Raw genomic sequence first — 26,722 nt, forward strand, 5'->3', positions numbered from 1 at the left:
ATGATGACATCCATTGCTTTTCCCTTGTCCACTGATGCAGTCACTCCTTCATAGAAAGCCACTAGGTTGGTCAGGCAGGACTTGCCCTTGGTGAAGCCGTGCTGGCTGTCTCGAATCACCTCCCTGTCCTCCATGTGCTTTAGCATAGCTTCTAGGAGGATCTGTTCCGTGATCTTCTCAGGCACAGAGGTGAGGCTGACAGGTCGGTAGTTCCCAGGGTCCTCCTTTCTTCCCTTTTTAAAAATGGGCACAATGTTTCCCTTCTTCCAGTCACCAGAGACTTCACCTGACTGCCATGACTTTTCAAATATTATGGAGAGTGGCTTGGCAACTACATCAGCCAATTCCCTCAGGACTCTGGGATGCATCTCATCAGGTCCCATAGACTTGTGTATATGCAGGTTCCTCAGGTGGTCTCGAACCTGATCTTCCCTTACAGTGGGAGGGGCTTTATCCTCCTGGTCCCTATCTTGTGGTCCATCGACTTGGGAGGGGTGAGGAGAGAGATTGCTGGTGAAGACTGAGGCAAAAAAGTTGCTGAGTACCTCAGCCTTCTCCTCCTCTGTTCAACAGGCACGCTGTCGCATTTCAGCATTCCCTTTGTGTGGACTGACAAACGGAAGGCTTCTGGCAGTTTGCGTGCTTTGGGTTGGCTGTGTGCAGCTGAAGACCAAAGGTACCCTATAGTCTACTTTTTTTCCTTTGCATATGCTTGAGAACCCATGTATACCAGGTCACTCTATGCCTGCTTTCTCTTCCAAGTGTAAGTCTCTTGGACCATATTGCATGTTGGAAGGTTTACGTGACTTTTTAGTTTGCAATTTGCTTGTGTACTCAGAATATGTTGCATCATTGCAGCAGACAAAAATCACCATCACTCTGTCACCTTTCCTGGCCACTACTCTAAGATATTAACTTGGAATTCAAGGATCAGATCCACAGAACTATCTAGGTGCTTGATTCTCCCTCTAAGGAATTAACATCTAAAATGCCTGTATTGGGTCTGAGTCTTAGTACCTCTTACACATTTTTTAGAAACGATGCATAGTCTACCCATGTATGACAAACAAAATAAAAGGAAAGTCATACAGGAAAGGACTGCAATTCTGATGACATTAAACACAGACCGAAAAAAAGTTCCCTTAAAAGCATCACTGGGTAATGCCAACATGCTGGAAAAATAATTGGCATCTTTCTCTTTTTCCTTTTTTTCCCCACAGAAACAGATATGAAAAATGTAAAATGTCCTTACTTGTGACATGAGCTAGATCAAGAGAGAAGCTCCAGTGAGAAAGGCCACTAATGTTAATTTACATTTTATAATGACTTTGGTACCACTGTGTCTGCCCTCTTTTGTGTTCACTTCCTACTAATTCTCTAATAAACCTAGCTGCTGACAGGAATGCCTGGGAAAGAATGATATGCCAGTCATTACTGCAGGGTATTCATGGAGGGTGAAAGTCATTTTTTTGAAACGAGGCACGACAAAAACACTTACATGCCATACCACCTATACGCTTCATAAGTCCAAGTGTGTGGGCTCAAATAGTACATGGGTTTGAGCACATTTTAAAAGAGGTGAATTTCACACTTAAGTAATTTTTATGTCTGTTCAAGAGTTCAACCTCAGTTACTAAAGATACATTCCCTGGCACGGGCCCAGATTTACATTTGACCTACCTGAGAAATTTGTTGAGATACTGCCTGCTGCATACAGACCAAGAAAACACTCCGTTGTTTCCTGTGAGTGTGGGAGACATTATATTACCCTCCGCTTTTCTACAAGGATTTCCTTCTCCATCATGAATCATACCAAAGCTGAAAAGAGAACCAGGCGTGAAAGTGAAAATCTAGATTAATCAGAAGCAAGACACAATTTGGGGCAGAAGAAACACTCTCTGGGTAACAGTTGTATGTTTGAACTCCACAGGGAATGTGGAATTCATCCCTTTCATTCCAAAGGGATGAAAACACATGTACTGTACAAATTACGCTTAGTATGAAAGAAGCCCCAATTAATAGCATTCAAATTTTATTGTCATCATACACTTGTTTGATGAGAAAAAGATAGTCAAGTTTCAAGGAAGACCCATACTGCTGATGCACAGGAGCTCTGTAGTGTGAGCTAATGACAAGACTGGCACATAAGTACCAAAGCTGCAGGCTGTGTCAGAGCTTTCACAGTTTAACCATTTCTCTTTCCTGAAGGAGAAATGTTTTGTGGTGAGATGGATGGAAGTAGTGGATCTTATGTTCAGTCACACTTGTACTTGCCTATAAATCTGTCAGCTTAAAACATGCATGCAGTCTGAGCCTTTCTTTGCCTAGTGATAACGCCTGTTAACGTGAATGGCATGGAGATCAGAATCTAGGGAAATACACAGCTATAAGAACGTAACTGTCCTCCCTAATAGGAGGAAGAACTACATAGAATCATAGAATCGTTTAGGTTGGAAAAGACCTTTAAGATCATCCAGTCCAACCATTAACCTACACTACCAAGTCCACACTAAACCAATCAAGGGTAGACTAGACTAAACCATGTCCCAGAGTGCCACGTCTACATAGCTGCATTCAATCTGTAGCAAAAGAAGTGGGATTGAATGAATAGAATACAAAGTATAAATACAAAAATATGATTCTTTTTCTAATTTTGGCCACTAACTCGCTCTATTATCTCTCTCTATTTATACACCTACTGACGCAATGGGCTCTGAACTCCCAAAGGAACTGTTAAACTTTCAGGTAAACACACAAACTACTTAAAGAAAACCACAAAAATGTATAACAACTGAAGCTACTCAGTGGATCACAGTGTGTGATCTATACAGTGTACAATATTCTCCTACTATGAAATCCTTAGCTTAATATATTCACAGTGCACCTCAACACCTCATTAGCTGCCACATGTCTTTTTTTTCTTCCAGGAATCTCTGTATCACAGAGACTGAATTCTGTTGTCTTACATCACATACCAGGTAGTCGCTGGAACATGAACACAAACGAATGATGATAAAATCATTTTGCATCTGGGGCAGATTTTTTCCAGGAGATAAGATGCATTTTATTAGACAGAAGTATGGAACTGTGGAACTGTACCAAAGAAAGGCTGAATAATGTAAGAATCAAAGGCAGTGGTGAAAAAGAAAAAAACCAACAATAAAAAATTTCCAAGCATATTCTCTCAAAGCAAGTAAGAAAATAAACAGGAAGGAAGGACATTAAGAGACTAAAGGGGATAATTCTTGAAAAATAAGCTATGGGCCTGATTCTCTCCTAATACCAATTGAAGGGCATTAAAAATCTACTGAGGTCAGTGAAATTGCATTAGTGTGACGGGAGGATCAAACAATATATATTTTACATATTTGGTCCCACTGAAAGCATTGGCACGATTCCCACGGGCTTCAGTAGTAGCTGGATTATTCTTTAATTCCTTGTTTCCCTTCAGATGTACAGAAACCTGTGAAAGGGTCACTCATGTAGACATTAGGTCATAGTATATACTGTAGAGCATATTTGTACAATGAAAACTAAATAGTCCTGATTCAGCCATGCAGAATCGGAAGGATTCATGCCTTGACCAAACAGCAGAATATAGTACCACTGGTTTTCAAAGATATTCTGTGCAGTAATGCTGCTGCACAAAATAAAGATCTTATGCCCATGTTTTATCTGACCCTTGATTTCAGGTTTGTACCACATAGAGAAACTACGCTTCTATACTGCCAGTGGTTAGACAGACTCCAGGTTCAGCTATGTTAAAACTGAAAATCAAATGATGCCAAAAGTTGTGAAAAAGTAATTCAAAATGATTTGGGAAAAAAATTGGAGATTAAAACCTAATCATCATCTTTAGATTTAATTCAACAATTCAGAGAATAGCTGAAGCTCCATGGAAGATTATTACTGATTTTGTTTGAGAGACAGCCAGTTCTTTGGAAAATTACAGTCTTATTACTATAGAAATCAAATGAAAATCCAATGGATATAGATACAGAAAGGCAGAAACCACCACAAAGGTTGTTTTTAGCCAAATCATGCATTAAATAGGTAAAGAGAACAAAGAAGGCCAGGTTGAATGGAATGAAGATCCCATGATCCTATGAAACTCCAGGTCTTCTGGGTAAGGGACCTCTAAGAGACTCAGAGAGATCACTTCTCCATACTGTAAGCTGCAGTGTCCTTTCTCTTTTTGGAGCAACCACACTGATTACTAGAAGCAATTTGTCTACCAGAACATGGTAGCAGTGTGGGAAGCTTGTAGATGATTGTTGTCAGCTTTTACTGTTCTAGTTATCACCTGGAACATATAAAACGCCAAAAAATAAAAATAAAAGGAAAGCACCCTGGGCAGCTGATTCACCATTTCATGCTAAAGGACACGCTTCTGAATGAAGAGTCTTGACTCTGTTTGGCCTAAAATTGCCTATAGCTCCCCATCAAATGAGAAACAGTTGTGAGGTACCTGTATCAGAATAAGGTCCCTCCACCTATGGCAGCAAAATTGATCAAAATCCCACAGTGTTTATTTCTATGATTGTTGATGAGATTATATTTAATAAGGCCAATGCATTAACTGGATGCTCTGTATATTCTAATCATATAGTTATCTATAAATGATCCATATTTAACTCTCTTAATTGGTGCTGTGTTTCCATTCACTTACATATTTATTTCTAGAAGTATGTAAGACTCATGAAACTTACTTGTGTCCAGATTCATGAGCAATTGTAAAAGCCAGTCCAAGGCCTGTATCTTCATTAATGGTGCAACTACGATATTTGCTGCACATGCCACTGATTGGTGCAAATCCTGAAGGAAGGAAGCAGTAGAATAGTTTGTTCCTCTACAGAATTCCAAATACATGTATCATCTGCACTGGTCCTGATAAGCCAGTCTATTGTGGTGCATGAAGATGGTTGTTCACTTCATCAGGTTTAACATGAAAGAATTACAGCAGACTTTTATTTGACTGTGTAAGAAGTATAATTCAAACCTAACTTCCCAAAATACCCTTGTAAAGATTATTCTTCCCCCGCCATGCCTTTACTGCTCCCAAATTAGGGAGGAATGACATTCAAAAAGGGCAAGTAGTCACAAAAAGAAAAAAAAAATATCAGAGTGGCTCAGAAATATTCTCAAAATCAAAAATATTCCTTGAAGAGGTGACAATCCAAAAGGACGTCTTTAGATAGCTTATTTTGCCACTTTTTCTGGGGCAATGATACCAGTAATACTCTTCTTCTTCTAGGTACCTCAAAGACAAATATGTAAAAATAATACTGTTCTTTCCTCTTCAAGAAGGCTAACGTTATGTGCAAAAATGGACTTTTTTATTTTAAAACATTTCAGTCTCCATCAGTCAAGATGCTGCTGTTGACACCCACGAGTTTCTCAGAATGTGTTTTCATATCATACCTAAAGTATCACAGGGCTCATTTTTCCAAGAGCAGATATCAAAACCCGTAAGCAAGATGGCATGGTCATGGCGCTTTCCATTCTTCCCAACCAGAGCAGACTGCCATTGACAAAAGCTGTTCAGTGACTGGTCCGCATGGTGGTTAATCAGTAATCCTCCCTGTAGATATTTCACAGACACAGAAATAAGGTGCTTCCATCAGTACTTGAGAAAGGTGATTGAAACAATAAGAGTTGGTGAGGGAAAAAGGAATTAGTTTTTCATATCTGTTCTATATAAACTTATGTATTCCCATGTTAACTGTCTGTGATGACCAATTCAGTTGATGAGTGGATCTATTACAATTGTAAAATAAAACTGCGTCTCTCCCCAGACACATAGATATTTTCACAGTCAGTGGTTGGAATTACAGTGTGCAAATATATCTGACTCCTGATAAAGCTGAACACTAAAACATTTTCAACATTGTGATTAAAATGTTTGGAGATTTCTGTGGAGGAGAAGTATTATGCAAGTAGATCAACCCATCACAAATTCCTTTTCATCAAAAGAGATTTTGTCTTCTTTTGTCTCAGCACCCTTGACAAAAGAATTGGCTCCACTTCCACATTTTGTTACATGTTACTTTCAGTTTGGGACTTTTGACTCGTTCCCCCTTCTGATCATCACATGCTGGAAAGCCCAGTTTAAAATCTTTTTATTTATTTAAATACTTCTTAAGTAGATTTCTCATTCCAGCCATTGCTCTTCAGAAAAATGATGGAAGTTGTTAAGTTTTATCTTACTGGAAGCATTTCAATGTTTCTGAAGAACATTTATATGAAATGAAGATTTGAGTATCAAAAACAGAGAAGCAGTGAAATGCAGAAAGTGTGATTTTGGAGGTTTTTGTGATTTTAATCTTCTTATGCCTTATGCCTTTATGTTTATGTTAAGAAACCTCTAATGAAAGTTCACGTACATAACGTGGGAACACCCGATGCTCCCTGTGAACAGTAGCAAATGAAGTATACCACACAAAAATTCTGACACAACTTACAGGCTCTTGTTCCAAAAGAAGAAGGCTCACAACAATAATGTTTATATCACTTCCAATTGTTCCATCTTTAAACAGACTAGAGACCTGCAACGATTATTGTAGAGGAAATATCATCTACATGTTTTTTTTTTTTTAATAGACTAAACATATGTATTGAGTCATTGCATTGGGCTTCAGTTTTCAATGAAAAATTAATGGAGTTATATACCTTGTAGGATTAATCCAGAACAGCTTAACCCAGAAGAATTATGCCCCAAACCACTACACCTATTCAAAAAAACTTGAAAACTTTCTATTGATTTCAATGTGCTTTGTTCTGTCCTTGGTCTCCTGTGTCAAGTGTAATCAAGTTCAAAGTTCAAGCTTTGTAGTACAAAGGAAAACATATTTAAATTATATTATCTTTCTCAAAATAAATTTGGGCTTTCTCAAATAAATTTTTGTGTCAAGGAGAGACATCAGACAAAACAGTCTAAGCTTCATGATACTAAAAGAAATGAAAGTTTCAATTTCAGAGTACCTGCCTTTTTTGTACTACACAAGAAGTGGTTTAAAATTTAGTATTTTAAATATTTTCCAATTTTTTTTTTTTTTACCCTACAGTACTGTTGCCAGACCTGTGATAAACTAGGGATGTATTTTTCAAGAGATTTTTGATGTAAGTAATACATTGGATGAGGCTTGATGAAAGGCTTGTGTAAGGTGCCCCTGCTCCTTTTGGTATCACTATTTGTCTAATGAAAGATCCTACTCTGACATAACAATATTCCACAGGGAAAACATACTTCAGTTACACCACATCTTACCATATTCATAACTGTTAAGATGTATGTTGTTACGTTTTCCTTGCCATGTTTCTCCAACATTTTTTTATCTGCCACAACAAGGGTTTCAACATTTAGACTTCCATTTTTCTGAATTTTCGCAGACGATCTTTTGAACCTTGCAGAAGTCCCATATTCATCTGAGCGAATGTATGTCTCTTCTGTGGGTGGCTTAGGTGCATCTAAAAGGAAATAAAACTCACTTTTGGAAAGGGTTCAGATCACCCATGAACACTTTCATCAGAAAATGAAGTATCACAGGTTTAGAGCCTTAGATTATTTTTACAGCATGTGATTTAATACTTATGGCTAAGTTTTTGTATATTTATTAAAAAAGACCTGATTCATTCCTGAGGGAAGGATGGCTTCAGGGAGAAAGGGAAATGGGAGAACCACATTCGTATGCAATAAGCAGTTTAAAATAAGGAATTAATCTAATAAAATGGTAGCATCTGTGGCAAAAAATACACACAGAATTTTTAACAGAATATCTACATTTTTCCTTCCTTTTGATAACTTCCTGAGGTGCTTGGCATGTGCTACTTACATAGCAGTTGGTAAAAAACTCCTTTCCACAACAGATGTCCACCGTCAGTACAGAAAGCAGACACACACCACAAGTAAGATTCCTGCCAGCCTGCTATTGTGATTGACATTAGCCTTCTATACGAATTTGCCACTGAGGTTATTCCTGCTGGGAACATATTTATTTAGTATAGAGAAACATCAGGCAACAGCAAGGACGGCTTGACAACAGGATATGCGCATCCAGCCCACACACCCCAATGCGAGGGTGCATTTTTTCCCTCTGTGCTTGTGTAGCATGGTCAATGGCATGGTTAGAGAATGGTCTCTACTCCATTTCTTCAGACAGCCAGAAAATGAGAAAAGAAATCTATATCCTGTATGCTATAATGATCCTGTTATTCATAGCTTCTTTTCATGGAATCATAGAATGCTTTGGGTTGGAAGAGACCTTTAGAGGTCATCCAGCCCAACCCCCCTGCAGTGATTCTACATAAACCTACACTGCCTTTGCATCAAGAATTAACTTGAAGGCCACTTTAACATACTATTGGGATAACAATGGGATTTTTTTTGACACAGGATGTAATGTGACACAAAGTGAGGGAGCCTCAGGTAATTAAAAAAATCCTGCCTGTGCCTCATCAGAAGTTATTCCAACAACAGAGCTAAAACAGACGCTACTTCCTGCCATGCCAAACTGGGAAATCAGGAATATCATAGAATGCACAGCAGTGGTCTGCTTTCAAGAACTAAGTCACTCTGAACTACATTTAACATTGCAAGTGACTGTGCTAGTAAGATTTTAAAATGTATCACTCATTACATACAATTGTCCCTTACAAGCTCAAAGAACTTTTCTCTTCTGGAAGCACATCAAAACAGGAAGACATGCCTCACCCAAGAGTGAAGCGTTCAGTTCAAGGCACAGCAGTTTCCATGTACTATTATGAGGGCAATACAACTTCAAGGCATTTGCCTCATAAATCCATGAGCAGTGGAGTTTTGCTCTTGAATTAACTTCACTGCTACTAATAAAACCTAAGTAGCAGCAATATTTCAAGCATGATTTACTAACTACAGTCCAGTCAATTCTCATGATCTAAAAACATTTAGATTATGAAGAAGAGTTTGAAAGATGATTAACTGGCTTCTCTAGAACTTACAAATTGCCAGTATATGAAATTTTAAAAGATGGTGAGTGGGCCAAGCTAAAAAGTGGGACACTAAAAGTGACAGTGTGCTCTTCCCTCTTACTGTTCAGCAAGCTTGGATTCATTCTTAGCTTAGGATAAATTAACCTCATCTAGGCATTGTTAGTAGCAAAGGACTGCCTTCCATAAGACTGCATTCTCAATGCCTTTGTTCATTCAAGCTGAAAATTTCTATTCCAGGTGACCAGACCGATTTTGCTGAAAATTTCAGACTGATAGGACTCCAAATCTCAGAACAAGATCAGGAAAACAATGTAAAAACTATCAAAAAAAAAAAAAAAAAAAAAAGGAAGAAGAAGAAAAAAGCCCCAAGTACTCATAGAACTCATAGCGTTGCCTTTACCAGAGTGATATGTTTTTCTTCTACACCCTGTATTTTCCTCTACTCCATTAAAAGATCACACATGATTTTGTCTGTAGGACTGCATTCATTCTGTGAACATGAGATCGACTTGTTCTATAGATTAACCAAGGCTGGGTATGGAAATAGGTTGTTATTTGTTAGAATTCCTTCCTTTCTCTCAGAAGGTTACAGGTATGTACTGCATGAAGCGAAAGACTGCAGGATGTGAAAAGAAAGAGCTTCATGGTTAAGGTAATTAAATGCAATCTTGCTTAATTGGACTCTTAACAGTGTGTCTGACACTGAGTTCCTAAGCAATGATGGGTAAATCACTTATACTAAACTCATCACAATTGGATGCTAATTGCATGTTCCTCATGTAACATAAACACAGCTTGAATATGCATCTAAGAACTTATAGTTGTAACTGAAATAAATGAATATATAGATACAAGTATACAATTACAGGAGCATACATTTTGATAAGTATTTTAAAGAAAAACTCAGTTTATCGATTTGATACCCAGAAGCAATGGGGTTTTTTGACCTCTCCTGTGTCTGAGAGTCCCATTTATAAGACAGGGATAATGCTAATATCTTCTCACGTCCCAGGAGGTTATGAAAATGCACTGTTCAAAATGTATTCATCTATTATAGGGATAAGCACTGTGTAAAAGCTCAAGAGGACATGAATAATCCTGAATTTGGACAAGCAGTCACAGGGGTACAGTAAATAAGGCGCGAGACCACAGTGGACAATGCAAATAAAATAAAACACTGTAAAGCAGATGAGCTAACTTAGCACCATTACCCTCTGCTCTGAAGCAGGCAGCAGGAAAACCAGACAGGAGGGAAAGGGAGTATGTAATGAGGTAGTTTTGAACTGCATCAGAATGCAAATGTTTATAGGTTGAATCATAGGCTTCTGCATCTGGCATTTGAGGTCTAGCTTTCAAATCCAGGGAGAAGGATTTTTGAAGAAGCAGTCAATTTTTAATAAGCAGTTTTCAGGCCTCAAATAGGCCTCATAGGCCTCAGTCTCAGACACCCACCTTTTCCACTACCTCTTTTCTCATTCCTTCCCTTCTATTTGTTTTTCTCTTTCTTCCTTACATGCCTTTTGGAAAAGGAACCTGCTCATTTTCTCAGAACTTCAGTAGGAAATTGGAAGAATATAACTGGACTGAGACAATGTTTTCAATACTGAACTCAGTCCTGGAGACCCTCATTAAGAAACTCAGCTCAGAAGCAGCTCAGCTTTTGAGAAGAATCAGCTGAATGCTGTACATATAGAGATAGGGTCCAAGGGGGCTCTAAAATATTCTGCAATTTGACGGCCTAATGAAGGACTCAGAATAGACCTTGGCAGGATAATATATTCCAATATGTTTTTTAAGAGGTGGCTCCAAAATCTTATTTAAACAATTTACATGGGAGGTTCTTTTTGAAGATCTCAGTTGCTGAAAATTTCATTATCAAATGGTGAGTTCTGAAGGACTTTTCTCTGTCCTTTCAGAAATTAATGATTTGGAAGACTTTTTCTCCATCTTCAAGCCTAATTATTTATATATCCCCAAACTAACAGAGAGCAGTTCAGGGACTTGGTATCCATCACTGTGCAAAAGCAGCAATCTAAAACTGAACGGCTTACTGAAAACGATGTCAATGTCAAAAAAAATCAGGCAAGGGATCTTTTAATCCAGGTAGAGAATAAGAAAACTAAACAGTGATTCTGATGGCTTAATAAAACAGATGACGACATCAATTTAAAGGCACAATCAAGTTTCTTACATCTATTTCACCTTAGAAATGTATAATTGAAAACTATTATGTCTCCATCGCAAAGGCAACTATGAACCACACCTCAGAATCACCATACAGTCTCTAAGAGCCACTATCTCAAACAAGGAGAGAAAGTTTCCTTACATACATTTCTTGCGACGTCCACAAAAATGTTGCTTTTGAAACCTTCCATGGTGGTAACCATTCGCTTGAGCATGGTACTTGTAGGAAGTGTGAATTCTGTGATGACCAAAAGAAAAGTATTTGGAATTGGACTCTACTGTGTACCGGTGCACCTTCTCTTCTGCAGTTCGTTTATATAATACATGAGGATGGTGTCCAGCAGGTGATGTGTAGTTGTGCTCCTGTGCTAGCTGCTGAGGTAATGGAGATATAAGGAATTCGATCTTCCGTGTCCTTATCAAACCTGACTAAAAAAAGAAACACCACCACAAATTAGAGAAAAGACTGTAAAGGTTCACAGCTGGAACATGCTAGCTCTTAAAGTGATCTCCCTTCAAAGCCCAGACGGATTGAAATGTGCTCCTCTAAATTAGATTTACTCAAGTTATAATCTAGATAGTCTTCCCAGTTAAAGTATGCATCAGCTCACTTTGGAGATGACCAGGTTTCACCTTTGGTAACACACAAAACATGAATGTTGTGGGACTAGCAGCATAGCACCTTCACACAGTACCATGAATAATTTAGTATGTAATATTAATCCATTCTCCACAGTATAGATTTGTTTGTAGTGTGTTTGTGTACAGGATATACAGTCTCACATAAAAAGAAAATGCTTTTGGAAAATGCAACTTCTAATAAATGCATACATTAGTAAAACAAAATATTTGAATTAAGATTCAGGTTTTTTTCAGAACAAGGCGTTACCAGACGGGAATCCCAGACTTAAGATTACTCTAAGTAGAAACATAAGCACATTATGGTACAGCAGCACAAAGCTGAAGCATCTGAACATTTTAGTACTATCATTCAGTAATCAACTCTGTGCAAATCAATCATCATGAAGGCAGTTTAAAATTTATGCCCTCCTACAAGAGCAAACTGATCAGCGAAAGCAAGTATTTGATTGTTTTCCTTCTTGGATCCCTGAAAGACAGAAGTAAGTATGGGAAAACTACACTGTATTTTTCACATAGTATCTGTGCATAAAACTGCACATGTGATGAAGTGTTTCCAGGATCAGGGCCAGGGAAATGTGGGTGGCACTGAGGAAGTATTTCCATGCAGCTCATTAATCAGTTATGATTTTATTTCATTTCTTGGTTTTGTAAAACATGTTGTAATAAACACTCCTTTTTACCAAGTCAAAAACCAAGAAGAAGTTTCATCAGGTAATTCTATTACTTTATATACGTAATACTAGATACAGATTTTTGTTTTGGATCAGTGAGGCTCTATCATGTGCCAACACCCTCCTGCCAAAATTGACATCCCACGAGGACTGCATATCTCTTATGCTTCAGAAAAATATGTGCAGACAAACAAATGTCAATTGCAAACCATCTTGCCCGACATCTTAAGTCCTCCCAGATCATGATTCCGCCTCCTTCCTCAAAAAGTATTCTTTGAAAATGCACATATTAGACCTGTATCACCTATTCCCTTTTGAAATGGATGTTTTTCTTTAGCCTAACCTCTGAGCACCAGAATGCCAAGGCTATCAGAAGGAGAGTGCCTAATGTAAGCATTGTATATCTTAAGGATTTGTGGAATTTTCTGCACTTTCAGAACTGCTTCCCATGAGGAAAATTCAACAGAAAATTAAAAGCAAGTGAAAATAGAAAGTTACATATGAAATCTTCACAGCTTTAACTATTTACGAAGCTAATGCTAAACTTCACTTTAAGTCTATTCCAGCTGAAAAGATTTATTAGAGATATACACGTCCTCAACAGTCTGTAGTCGTACATTATGCCCTTTTCATGGAAATTCACTTCTGTCTTTCCAAATCAAAGGTTATCTTTGCAGTACTTCCCAATATAAGCATCTTTCACGAGGGCCTAATAATAATGCTCATAAAATCACACTGTGATCTTAATTTTTACAATAGAAGAGATTCCGTATTATGAACTGGGAGGGTCTAATTGCATCCTGAAAAATAATATGAAAACAAACATAGATGATATTCAGATTAACAATTTCCCCCCTCTCCTTTCTTCAGCATGAATTCATAATTACGTATCTCAGCCTACATATACTTAACATTCTAAATGAACGTTAAAATTGCCTCTGTCAATAAGAGACAGGTTTTAAATAATTGACAAGAATTTAACTTGCCTGCTCACTGCAATAATTTGGCATATTTCAAATGTCAGATCACATTTGGTCATGACAAAGTACTTTCCTGTAGGGAAGAAGACTAATATTTTAATACTTATGATGTGTGTCATCACACAATTTAAAAGTGGTTTTGAGAGGTAATCTTTATCTACTAGAGTGCACTGATAACTGGGCACTGCTGAGCGATTTTTTTTTCAGCTGGAAAACAGAAATGTAGTGAATCTGGTTTTTATTTCCCCATTTTAAAGGTTTCCACAACTGAAATTATTCCTGTAGGATTCATTTTGTAAATGATTCAAACCATATGGAACAAAGGGGTTTCTACATTTTCCTGTAAGAAACTGTCCCTGATGTACACCAAGTTTCAGCCCCAAACGTAATTTCTATATTTAACATTATAATGGTGGATTGAGAATTCGGGGCGGCGGTGGGGGGGTGTGTGAGCAAAGTGAATTCTGGGCCCTGTACTGCATGTATATTGCTGCACCTTTGCATAGGCTGTAGCTGACTGCCTTACAAATGTATTCACTTTTTTCCCAGCAGAAATGACCCTAAATCTCCAATAAAAATTCTTTCCTTTGGGTTTTACACCAGACACATCCTCCAAACTGAAAAATGTTGTGTGAATGAAAGATACCTTCTTTTTTGATAACATCTAGTTTTACGAAGTTGTCAAGAAGAAAGGGGAAGTGCCACAGAGCAGTCTGGACACTCATTCAATCACAGACCATTTTCCATTTCTTCCAGGTATGGGATGGTTTCAAGGATTCATATTAAAATAATCTCTTTGGTAATTCCAGAGTAATGCTGAGAATGCTGACCTGGCTTCTGACAGAGATGCAGTCCTCCGGATCACTGCAAAGGGTGCAATTGGGCAATAACTGCCAGATACTTTTCTTGCAGGTTCTTGAATTTTAGCCTTAGGTAAAGCAAAGTGGCCTATGGCTATGGTCATGTTGGCTGGAAAATATGCCAGCTGAGAAATGCCAGAGCACAGAGGCAGGATACTAGCACAGAATCACCTTTTCTAACTTTACACTGCTAAGGAATTCCAGTTTCTTGAAGGCCAGATTTTGGCTAGTCTGTACTCCTGGGCAGTGTAAGTGTTAAAAAAAAAAAGCGTTTCTGGGATTTTTTCTACAAATACCTGAAACATCTCTCTACTTATGAGTTAGATGCAATATGTTTATCCAGCTCAAAGACTTCAGTAGATGAACAAATACTGTCAAAACTGTCATGGAAATTTATGCATTAGGTTTCCTATTGCCAGCACAGCATGTGATTTTCCTTGAATCAGAACTCGATGGTATCTTTCCACTAACTTCGATGGGTTTGGGACCCAACAAGGAAAGGATCAGATAGGTCAAAACTCCATTTTCATTTCAGATTCTCTGCAATTATAGCACCATGAGAGGAAGCAGGATGACAAAATCTAACATTCTTACTAAGTCTAGACAACACAGCATGAAAAAGACCAGGGACTCCTGTCTACTCCCTCTCTCTCCCACTGTGGCTATCACTAATAATAGCAGTAATTGTGAGAATATGGTGGGAAGGAAAACCCAAGAGATTGCTCAGTTGGAATTTGCTGTTCTCTTGTTCTTCCCCCACAACGCATATTTGCTATCCTTCTGCAAGGGATATTCCATGCCATTGGAAAGTAAATGGAAAGACATACATCAATCTGTGTGGTTAGCAAATAATTCTGAATCAATAAATTAGAGGAACTTGCAGTTTGTTTGCAGAAATGTTGAGAAGAGAAGAGAAGGCAACATTCCTCCCGCTTGTTATTTGTTATGAAATGTTTGCTTAGCTCTGGGCTAAAGGAATTTTCAGATCCAATACATCTTTGTGAAATTCCTCAGTATGAGGGTGTTATCACCAAGGTAAGGCACTTGTTCTGTTTTCTTGGTGTGTTTCAAAATGAGGAAGAATCTCAAAATTAAATTTGGACAAGGGAAATGATAATAAAATATCTGCTTCAAAAATTCTTTTAATTGAAGTTAGATTATAAACTGAAAAATAAGGAGAAATTTTTTCACCACTGAAAGTTCATTTTAGCTACACAAAACCAGGTAAATCTTCCACTGATTTTAGACCAACATGGCACGGTTTTGAGAGTCGCACGCTAACATATCTGTTTCTAGCAGGTCTCATTGGCCTCTTACTGCAACAGCACAAAGGCTGCTCCCATTTGTCTCCGCCTGTGTTCTTAGACTCTGAGTGAAGCCTTTGGCAGCTTACCAGCCTGTAAACCTAATTCATTTTGAGGTTTTAGCATCTCCAGAAAACAGACCCTCTATAAAAAACACAGCAGTGACACTGAGTGAAAAATTTTCAGAACTTATTTCTTGCCTATAATTTAACAAAGCTAAATTCTGAGATAGTAGACAAGCCCTTGCTCTAACCTAGAAGAGCATCATGGCTGTGGGTTCTCTGTTAGCATACAAGGCATTTTCATTACATGCTAATTAAATTAAAGGCAACAGCTTGGCCATATGCATATTAAAGTTACAGGGTTTTCATTAACCAGATGCAAATAATGAGGTAGGAAGCATAATGAAACGGAACGGAGAATTAAAACATATGAACAAATGAACTACAAAGTCTCTACTAAACATTACTTAGTACTGACTGATGCAAAGTTAAACTACAGTTCGTATGAAGACAGGAGTATCTCAGCTAAATAAAGTGCTAAAAGTTTGCTTGTATTGTCCAAGGAATACTGCTTATATCCAGAATGCTTTATTCACAGTGTTACGATCATATACATAAAATTAGGTGTTAAAAAATCACTATGTCTACACTGAGAGCAGCTAAATCAATGGCCAAAGAAATCAATGAAGTCTATACCATTAGATGGGTGTGCACATACTCAAGATGAAAAATCTCTTAAAAGGAAGAGTTAAATGTAGTTTCACACCCATTAAAATAGTTCAAAATATTCATGCAAAGTTTTAAAGACCAACTGAAATTGGCATAAAGCTTTCCACAGACTTCAGTGGACATTGATCCAAGACTTCTGTTGTGTTATTTCCCAACTGTCCAGCTCCTAAAAAACACAAATCATTGATTCAAACACATCTTAAGAAGAGTTACATCATGTAAAGTACAGAGACATAAAGTACAGTTTTTAGTTCTACTTAAAACCAATAAAAATGTAAATTAAGAACTTCCTTGAAATATAAAGAATAACAGATGACCTAAGAACTATGGTGGCTGGTTATTTAAAATTATCTGAGGTCAAAGATGCCTATATATCTAGTATTCACATCACAACATGGTTGGGACCATCTCATGCCACAGCATGTTGGAGCGTTTTCTCATTTACAGGGCAGTGAAAACTCACGAAATGATCTTAGCTACAGTTCATTTTAATCAAAGTCAAACTCTTATTTTCTGCCCTAACACTCTGCTAAGTGTCTGGCACTTCGGCCACCACAGAAGAAACACAAAAGACTTATCTCTGCCACCAAGAATTCCCTTGCTGCAGGAGAGACTCCCCTAGCTCAGACGTCCCACCTGTGGGTTTTGTCTGCCAGACCATTTCCCGTACTGGAATAATGAGCATCTTAGAAGCAGAAAGAGGGTATGATGGAAACCCAGAGAGCATGAAGCTATTCACACAACTTAGGGCTACCTGACAACAGCCAGAAGTTGCCTTCGGGCCCAGACTGAATCGGGCAGATTCAATTTCCAAATACCAATATACTGCACTGTGAGCTAGAAGAGAGAGGTCTCCCCATAACTCCTGTACCTCTGCTCAGATTCCACCACAGAGCGATGGGGAGATGAAGCCCTAACCCTCAGGTTTTATAAGCAGATAATGATAGTCCCTTCACGCAGTATAGAAATGACCTTCATGTTTGCGATCAGCCCTCCATTCATTCTGCACATTCGCCAAGGCAGCTGGTTGCAAGCCAGCTCAAACTAGAAGCAATGTAGCTGCTAAGAAACTGGGTTACTAGCTCAAACACAGCATAACATTTATGTGTCTACATTGTATTTTATAACATCTAGCTCATGGCCAGCAACTTGGAGAACAGCAACAGTGATTTCAGATCCATTTCAAACGCATACGCAGAGTAACCCATGTGGAGATGGCTGTCCCCTGTGCATATAAAGCAGCCTGATACAAAATCCTGTTAAGACAGCAGGAAAAGAGCCAGCTGTTTAGAATGGGGTTTGGGTCAAGCCTTGAAAACAGGGGAAAGATATAGCTTTCTCACACATGCCAAGGAATCCCAGGAAGAATAAAGTCCTGTTAAGTTTCCCAACATTGATCTTATGGCTTCCTCTTTCCTCCAAAGCAAGGATATCCAACCAATATTAGTACAAGGCTGTTCAAAGCAATCTTGCATCATGTAAGAAGTCTAAATAAATTATTGTTTCTTTAGAGAATGTTTAATGAAGTAGATTCACCTCTTGGAATGGGTTAAGTTGGTAGTATGAAAAATACGCGAAACTATAACCTTACTACAGTCATAAGCAAAACTTCTTCCAAGAATTATAGCCAGCAGTATAGTACAGCCTGACCTGGAATTGTAGATATCTGGTATCACTAACCGACTTTTTGAGAGATGGGTTATTGAGCACCTCTCAGGTTAGGGTCAAAATGTCAATGCTCTGGAAAATATAATCAAAATGAACAAATTAAGATGTGAAATTAGGTAGAAAAAATGACAAGCAACATAGCTGGCAAATCAGAAAGAAGGAGCCGAATTGCAGAAAGTGTGGCTGAGGTGAAAGATATCTTTACCCTCGGGAAGCATCATGAGCAAACAGCCAAACCAATGGCAGTAAATCATGGTAATTAAAGAAGTTCATTCCCTCTCTGCTATGACCCACAGCCCCTTTTCTGGGTGGTAACTGCAAAGGGGACAGCAGCAGCTTACAGAACTGAGGCGTATTTTGCCTTCGGATGCTGTTTCTGTCCCCCTCAGAAGGGCACTTCACACCGACGCGCCCATGTTACCAAAGGACTGGGTAAATTAAACAGGCTTCTGAGACACAGTGACAGGGACACGATTCATGATTCTTCAACAAAAAGTGAAAGGTCTGGACCCTAAATCCATACACAGGTTGTTAAATAGATGACTGACTTTTAAAGAGTGTTAAGCACCCAGGAGCTCCCATTGAGCTGAATATTGTCTCTGCAAGCATTTCCAGAGCGTGTTTATACCAATTTGGGAAAGAGAATATTCTGGGAAACTGGTGAGAATGGACTCTCATGAGGTTTCCAATAATACACATGTATTATTGAAGTCAGAAATCCCACGAGTAAAACTCAGAGCATGTTCATTTTTGATCCTATCCCAAACCAGGCAGCACAAAGGCATGCGAACACACTAAATGAAAGAGAGAATTTAAGTTAACTAAACTTTTCCCTAGCTTTTATGTTTGCCAAACAAATTCACCCATCCTTCAGAAAAGTATCAAGTCTGTACATAGGCAGTTAGTGACGACTACCCCAGAGTCAGGGAAGTGCAAATGTAATGTTTTATTGGACTGGGTCCTTGGCTGATAAGAATAACCTCAGCAGACCTTTACTGGTTTTCACCAGATTGGAATATCTGGCTCTGTACCACAGCAAATGTTTAGGTTAAGTTAATGGCCTTTATACACACTAAAATATTTTTATCGTGAAAGAAGCATTAGAATCACTGGTTGCCGATTCTGACTTGAGAATTGTACAGCAGATCACATTTTTCTTTAGATTCTAAGTGACTCACAAAAATAACTCAATTTATTCTGTTTTCTAACATAATATATATTTCTTGCAAATGTAAAATGTTAAGAGTTCTTAACAATGTAGCGTTTTATTATCTGAGGATCTGACAGAAGGAGAATATGATGTTTAAATTGCCAGTCTGAGTTAGTCATGAAAGACTACTCTGTTTGGTTGCTCAAAAGAAGTGCTATGCAGAACATTCAGCAATTATTAAAACAAGGTAACAAAATTGCATGCCTTTAATTATTCCTATATGAACAAAGACAGCGTTATCTCTGAATAGTGCCTTTGTATTTCTGCAGTTGACTGAACTTGTTTAAAACATCTTTATGCAATCCTCTGTCAACATATGGCAAATAAGGAAATAGTCTTATTTGTTCCTCCACTTAAGGTAATTGAACCAGTCACATTGGTATTTAAATGTATTAAATTGGTATTTATTGCAGGTTAATGAGATATTCTAGAACTAACACAAATTTGACTGCTTTGCCACAGATTAAATACTTGCTTGTCAGTACGTGAGCTCCCTCGTTTCTCATGTTCTGTTTTTTTTTTTTTTTTTTTAAAACAGAAGCGGGCATGATAAATGAACAGAAGGAAAATACTACTGTAAACTACAGCATTATGACACTAGCTCCACACTAATAATATTTCAGTTAAGTGCCAAAGGTTTACCAAGTTGCACTCAAGATCACTTCATTAATGATTCCATCATTATGGCTCTTTGGCTTGCTATAATGGTTCTGGAAAGCAATTAGCTAAAACCAACAGCTCGAATTTAGGCTTGGTAGCTGTACAAGCACTTGGGTATGGCCTGTTTAAGCAAATACTTGCAACTGTAAGATAAAATCTAGGTATTTTATTAGTTATGACACCTCTGAAATCCGTCACAAAGCAAACAGGAAACAGCAGGATTGTTTTATGAATGCATTTATGCTTCATTTTTCCTAGAAAGAGTCCGCTATTTGTCATGTACTGTGTTACAGTTGATCAGTCACTTGCAGTACCTCAGGAATAAGAGAGCAACTGACTTCAGAAGGTAGCTTAGTTAGTCCCCCAATCTAGCATCCCATGTAACTGCGTGCACAGTTTAAGAGAATCCTTAAAGCGTGAAAGGAGGTCTACCTTCTGGAAATTTTGAAGCATAGAAAATGCAGCCCTCCCTGTCCTCTCATTCTGTGTAACAGCACAAAATAAAAGCATCATTTATGTTCCTCTTAAATCTCTGAAATGTGACTTTGAGATGCCTAGATCTTTAACAGGCATTCGGACAGGGCAGAATTTCACCCTAAGGATGGTTTGCTATGAATTATTCATGCTGCTCAAAGGATTAGGTGCAATGAAAATGTTCTGGCAAGATTCTCCTCCTCCTCTGTGTACAGCTAATCGATTTTATGTGGATGGAATTCAGATGTACTAATATTCTAGGGAAACTGCATGCCTTCTTAATGAATATTCTGCTCCTATACTTGTGATAAAGGCACACCCACTAAGCCTAGGGCATAGTGACACAGAAAATGAACAGCTTAAAAAACAAGAACTGATGATAGATAACTAAAATCAGTACTTGGAAATTCTTTTCCATAGGTACTTAGCATTAACAGATGCTTGCTTGCGTGTTTCCGATCAGGAACATTCCTCCCTATCAGACATGCAATTCCAAACATTAAAAGTCATGAATCAGGCCTTGCAGGAAACAACACTATAAATTATGAGATTTTTTAAAATAATGCCAAAGGGCTTTGGTGTTTTATTTTCTTTCTGATTTCTTGAACCATTTTCAACTGAGTTTTTAAGAGGTTTTTTTACCCTTTATGATCATGTGTACTAGAACCAAACTTAGGGTTTTTTTAGTGAAAACGCAGCTTTTCCTGTGATGACGGGACTTTGGCAGCTGGACTTTTCAGAAGAACATTTCATATCATGAGTGAAAGTGGCAGACAAGCCTGAAAGACTCCCTCTCCCTTACAAGATACCCCGTTGAAGCTGCAGCCAATAGAGAGAGACACTTTCCCAATGCACCTGGACACCACACAGGGCTAGCTCATGGTAGACCTTCACTCTATTCAGAGGTCTTGGCTTCAGAGTGACTTACACTGACTGCATCAAAGCCCCAAAGCAAATGCTCTAGACATTGGCGGTTCACTACCCATACCCACTTTTCCCCAGTGAAGATCCTCCAGATAAAAGCTTCAGCCTGGCAGAGCTGATGCAAATGAATTTGAGGGGGCAGAAGATCTGAGCCTGTTTGACCTGGGATAATTTGCATTCAAACAAAATAAATCCAGCTCAATTCCCATAGCAATTTTACTTTGCTATGAATAGCTCAGGCAGCTCCAATAACGAGGAGCTCGTGTTACATCTGATTGCCAGCTGTATTGCTTACTAAGAAGTTAGGTCAGTGGTTCCCAACCTTTTAATTTTCCTTGTTGGAGTATACATTGCTATGGATTAGTTACATGAGAGAGTGGTCACAAGGAACTCTAGGGAGCAAAGTACCAGCTTTGCTGATATTCCACACACACAGACATATACATATGTTGAAATATCTATGTGGGAAGGAGAAAGGGAGGGGAACAAAAGAGCTTAGGCCATTAAGGGAATGGAAAACAAGAAGCAAAGATGGCCCAAGAGTGAGAATGTCAGGCTGGCGTCTGGGTTATCTGGATTAAACTCCCAGTTCTTCAGCAATTCAGCTTCTCTGTTCCTTATTTCTCAGTTTTATAGGCAGGGTTTTGTAATCAACCCAGTAAATGCTCAAGAGAGACTTGTGAAGGTTCACATTTGACCCCGGTTGAGTTGTTCTATTAAAATGCCTCCGTCTTCCTCACTATAAGTTGCAGTCCCAGCTTTCAGCATGTCACTCAGTAACTTGAGCTGTGATCCAGTGATCACTTGCACTAAGCACTGAAGGTCACAGCATAGCTAGGTATGTGCCACCTAGCAGGGCTCCATGCTGGCAAGTGCCTTGTTCAAAGACACATTCCTCAAACATGGCTCTGCCCATGATCTGTCCCTCGTCACATCACTGGATGGCTTCTGCCATGTGACCCCACTCACAGGAACAACAATGCAACATGGTAAGTGACCCAGAAATATGTAGTCATGTTCACTGGAGTCCAAGAAGGGTGATAGGTTTGCTCATAACTAGGAATTCCCTTGCTATAATGCTTTCTACTTTACACATGCTTATAGAGAAAGCGTGATTACTTAGCATCACTGTGAAAGGAGAAGCAGGAAAGAAATTTCATCTTCTCTTCTTTTGCTGTAATGACCTCTTTGCAACAGGACAGTGGCCCCGATGTGTCTGAATAACATTTTTTTTCCAAGAAATGGCAAATCAGTAAAACCTTGAGTGTAATGCATACTATTAAACCTGAAATACAGGGCAGCATGATCCCCAAAGATCCACTGATTTAAAATAAGACCTCACCATTTTCTCAGTTTTTCACAACACTAAGAAACCTGCACAATGGCAACTCCATGTAACATTGAGATAACCATACAAACTGTACAAACATCCTTAGCACCCAGATCTTAGTTCACAATGGGCATTTGAATAAGCAGCACATTATTTGCTAAGATAAATGTGTAACTTACATCTATATTCCATGTCATGAAAAAGCCTCATATATGTCAGCACCATTTACAGCCATAAAAGCTGCCTTCACAATACTATATTGCCAAGTATACCATGGGTCCAAAGATTCTTTGTTTTCCTACTTGTAGCCAAATGCTACAAATCAGCAGTGCTCAGACATACCACACTAATCCCTGTCCTGCTTCAAAACTGTGCACGCTCATTCACACTCCTCTCTCCCACAAATTAGCCTATGTTTCTGTTCTAAGGGAATGATGCACAAAGGTGAGCATGCTGTAACTGCCCTGCTGGTGTAAATGTACAGAAATGAAAAGCAGGAAACCTGTGTGGATTTCTCCCAGACTAGAAATTTTTTTAATACTATTACAAATTAATTTGATGAGAAATATTTTTCAGTACAATTTTCTAACTACAGAAATCTCTGTAGTAGAAATAACTGTGATCACATGCAAAAACCGCCACAAAGAGGTCCTGGTTTGGTAAGAAATAAAGTATCATGCCATAACTGTCTTCTTAAAACAGAAACAGTAATACTACTTGAATATTTGTCCAGATTTTCAGCATAAAGTGAGGTAAATCCATTCTTCAACCCAATATGTCAATTTACACCTCCTGACATCCTGTCTACTGACAGGGTCAGAGTACAACATACAAGTCTAAACCAGTATTTGGAGTGTTAACACAACAGTTCCCAGGTATTTAGATCCGTGTTTGACTTGTACTTACCGAACAGGCCTGCAGAACTAAAGTGGTCATGAGAGGTTACACTGATTTTACCATAAGCAGACTTTAGTATAAGCCTGTGAATTATGTGACTGTTTATCAGAGATAAGTCTTAAGAAAAGTATGAAGGATGGTGTGGTAGCATTTACTTATGTCTTTTCATTGAGAAATCCATTCTATTATGCACCTCTGAGAATCAGAGATGAGAACAGAGGACAAAGAAGCAGCTGAGGAGAGGACATAAAGGTTCTCATTTCTACGGAGTCTCACAGAAACTGATCCAAGCAGGGAGGCCTTTGATTCCTGTGTCAGCAAGCACCATTTGCTATGATTTTCAAGCAAGTGAATAGCATTCCTTCATGAAAGCATTTGTACAGTAGAGTGTTTTCAGTGCACTACCTTACATATTAGGCTCTCAAAATACAGTCTGTGGAGAACCAAAGATCTAAGTAACCCTGTGATGATTTCCGAGATCTCAGGAAATAGGAAAGATAAAGTGACAAAGGGAAGGTTGTGCCTGAAAGCAACTTTTTCTTCTGTGAGATACTCTTTATATTAAATTGGTCCAAGAAATCTAGAAATCTATTGCCACAGATGTTGCCACTATGTTAAACACTATAGGCCCTCTTACTGAAACAAAAACGCACTAGAGTCAAGGGACATACAATTATATGGAATTTGTCAACAGCTCAGCATGCTGCAAAGTTATAAAAGGATGGTAAAAAAAAAATCAGCAGAAGATTTAGGAGGCAAAGTTTCCTAAGCAGCCTGACCTTCTTTCTGCAATGAATCTACTGAACAGTAGGTTAAGCAAAGGTCAGGTTAAGCACAGGTTAAGAAAAAAGCTCCAGGAAGAAGAATGTGCTGTCAGGGTCACAGAGACTCTGGGACATCAGGGAAATGTGTGAGAGTTACAGACACTTCAATCTCATATGTAGTTCCTAGTCCCAGGGCCTGAGCGTGCTCTCTGCTCCATCCTGACACCACGGAACACGCCCTGGGTTCGCGCCATGCCACACCGCAGCCAGCGGCTGCCGTCTGTGGAATTCAGGCATAACTTGAGAGAAGTGCTTCACAGCTTAGCTGCTCTTGTATCTTGAGCCCTAACTTAGAAATCAGGATACACTTGGTGTACTGAGAAGTGCTGTATGAGTCAAATAAGTAGTGTGTTAAAGCACACCAACTCCCATAAACAAGAGATAATTTGTCTGCTTTCATAGGCAAGAATTAGAAAAGTGAATGTGAAAAGTGAAGTGAAAAGGTCCGCCGAGTCTCTCTGAAGCTCCATGTCGCTTGCACAGCCACTGATTTATCATTGTCAGATTCTAACTTCTGCGCTAGAGCCTGTCCTCAAGCCCCTGTCCTCACATTAATGTATCCCTGAGTTTTCCCCCAAACAATCTGGCTGCTCAGTGGCCAGTAAAGGGGCACTGCCTGCCAAAAGACTACTGGCATGAAGGTAGTCAAGCCCTACTTGTGCCTACACATTTTTCTACGTAAGATTACATGTGCTTCCAGCAGTTAAGAGTGCAATCCTGCCACTTCTCAGTGTGAATTTGCCCAGCTTAATGTGTCAGGACTAAAGATGTGACTGTTCATGCAATCCATCTGGATCATCAGTCATTTACTCCACCTTTTCTTCTTCCCAGGTGGTAACATAAACAGAGGAAAAGCCAGAAGGACCTCTTGTTGTGAAACATTTCCTCTCTTCACAGCATGTTACACTATACACTCCTCCCACAGCATAAAACCAGCAGTGTTAATGTGCTATGGAAGTAAATTAGTCACAAATAGCACCATAGGGAAGTTAAATATTTTGAATGTATACCATATAATCAGGAAATACCCACCCTCTTTATCTGTCAGGAACAAGGAAATTGAAAGCTTTGTAATTTTAAACTGCCCATCAGTTGCTATGAATCAATCAAACATCTTGCTGTGGAGAACTAGCATGCACAAGAACACCGGTAAGATAAGAAAGGGTTTAAACGACACTCCCCATCCTGTTGGAATAGTTTCAGCCCAAGATTCCACATTTTATCACCCCTGTCCAGGGCTTCTCTTTACACACCTCTGCTGAATCCCTTGGAAGGACTAGAATAGGACACTGAACTTTCATACTTTTTCAAATTATTTATACTAATTCTGACAAATTTCACTAATCCAAAATAAATGTTTTTTTTCAGGAGTAAATAATTTTTATAAGATAATTTACAGAATTATAGCGACTTATTCCCTTAACACACATTAACATATAATGATGGAAGTCATGCAAGACTGATATACATTCTCTACTTCATCATTTTTTGCAATAACCCTACATCCATCCACTTACTACAAAAATCTGACACAAATCACATCAATCACAAATCACATCTTTAAAATTTAAGTCCCTTCCTGGAAGAAACACAAAGGTGTTGATTTAAATGATAATTACGATTTTGCTAGCACATAATATAGTTATCAAATGGCAGAAGAGACAACAGCTGTAAAGAGCATTGTCTTGTGCAACTTTATGGAAATATATTAATATTCAACAGACAATGGACACCGAATTGCACTGGCCTTTGTAAAATCAAGATTAAAGGATTGGCACCAATTCAGTGCATTGGTATAGATATGTATGTATGTATACACAAATTTCTCTTCCTTTTCATTGGCAAGTAAAATCCAAAAAGTCAGGTCCAGAGGCTAAGCTGTCATTAAGGGCATGTGGCATATCCATGGAGGTATTTTGGAGCACAAGGGCACCATTCAGAGCAGGCTGATGGTGAGCAGGAACCATAGGCCCACGGGGCAATGCTCCACATCATCTTCTGCTAAACCTACCACAGAAGTAGGGCTGTGGAGGTGGAGTGACCTTTGCTATGAACAAATGCTAGTTTGCAGAAGACAGACCTTCATTCTGGGTGAATAACATTTCCTTCTGTTTTGTTTCTCACATTAGAGCGTGTTCCTGACTTTCCCAAACTGTAATCTTTAAAATGATTAAATAAATCATGTGAACAGCCACAACAAAAAAAATATACTATTCCCTCAGCCCTCAAGCTATTTCCAACTAATTTAGTGCTGTGGTGCTATTCTGCGCACCAGAAAGCTAGTTTTCAAGAAATGCTTGGAAAATTACAACAAAAATAAACTTCTCATGGCACTATAACCCCAAAACTGAGAAACTGTAAATAGAACCGGTGCAATATTCATAGGCCGAGACAAA

General features: G+C 38.6%; 1 protein-coding gene across 1 annotated transcript in view; it reads right to left on the minus strand.

Annotated features, from left to right (window-relative positions):
• ADAMTS18 (ADAM metallopeptidase with thrombospondin type 1 motif 18) overlaps positions 1–26,722 on the minus strand; it is a 79,512-nt gene that overhangs the window by 39,145 nt on the left and 13,645 nt on the right. The window contains exons 4-9 of the mRNA XM_075715219.1: positions 11,298–11,580; positions 7,268–7,467; positions 6,462–6,545; positions 5,422–5,581; positions 4,710–4,815; positions 1,681–1,818 (exon numbers count right to left, since the gene is read on the minus strand). Of these exons, the coding sequence (XP_075571334.1) occupies positions 1,681–1,818; positions 4,710–4,815; positions 5,422–5,581; positions 6,462–6,545; positions 7,268–7,467; positions 11,298–11,580 (971 nt within the window). The remainder of the gene's footprint in view (positions 1–1,680; positions 1,819–4,709; positions 4,816–5,421; positions 5,582–6,461; positions 6,546–7,267; positions 7,468–11,297; positions 11,581–26,722) is intronic.

Source organism: Pelecanus crispus, chromosome 8 (genome assembly GCF_030463565.1).
Source record: "Pelecanus crispus isolate bPelCri1 chromosome 8, bPelCri1.pri, whole genome shotgun sequence".
In the NCBI taxonomy this organism is placed as follows: Eukaryota; Metazoa; Chordata; class Aves; order Pelecaniformes; family Pelecanidae; genus Pelecanus; species Pelecanus crispus.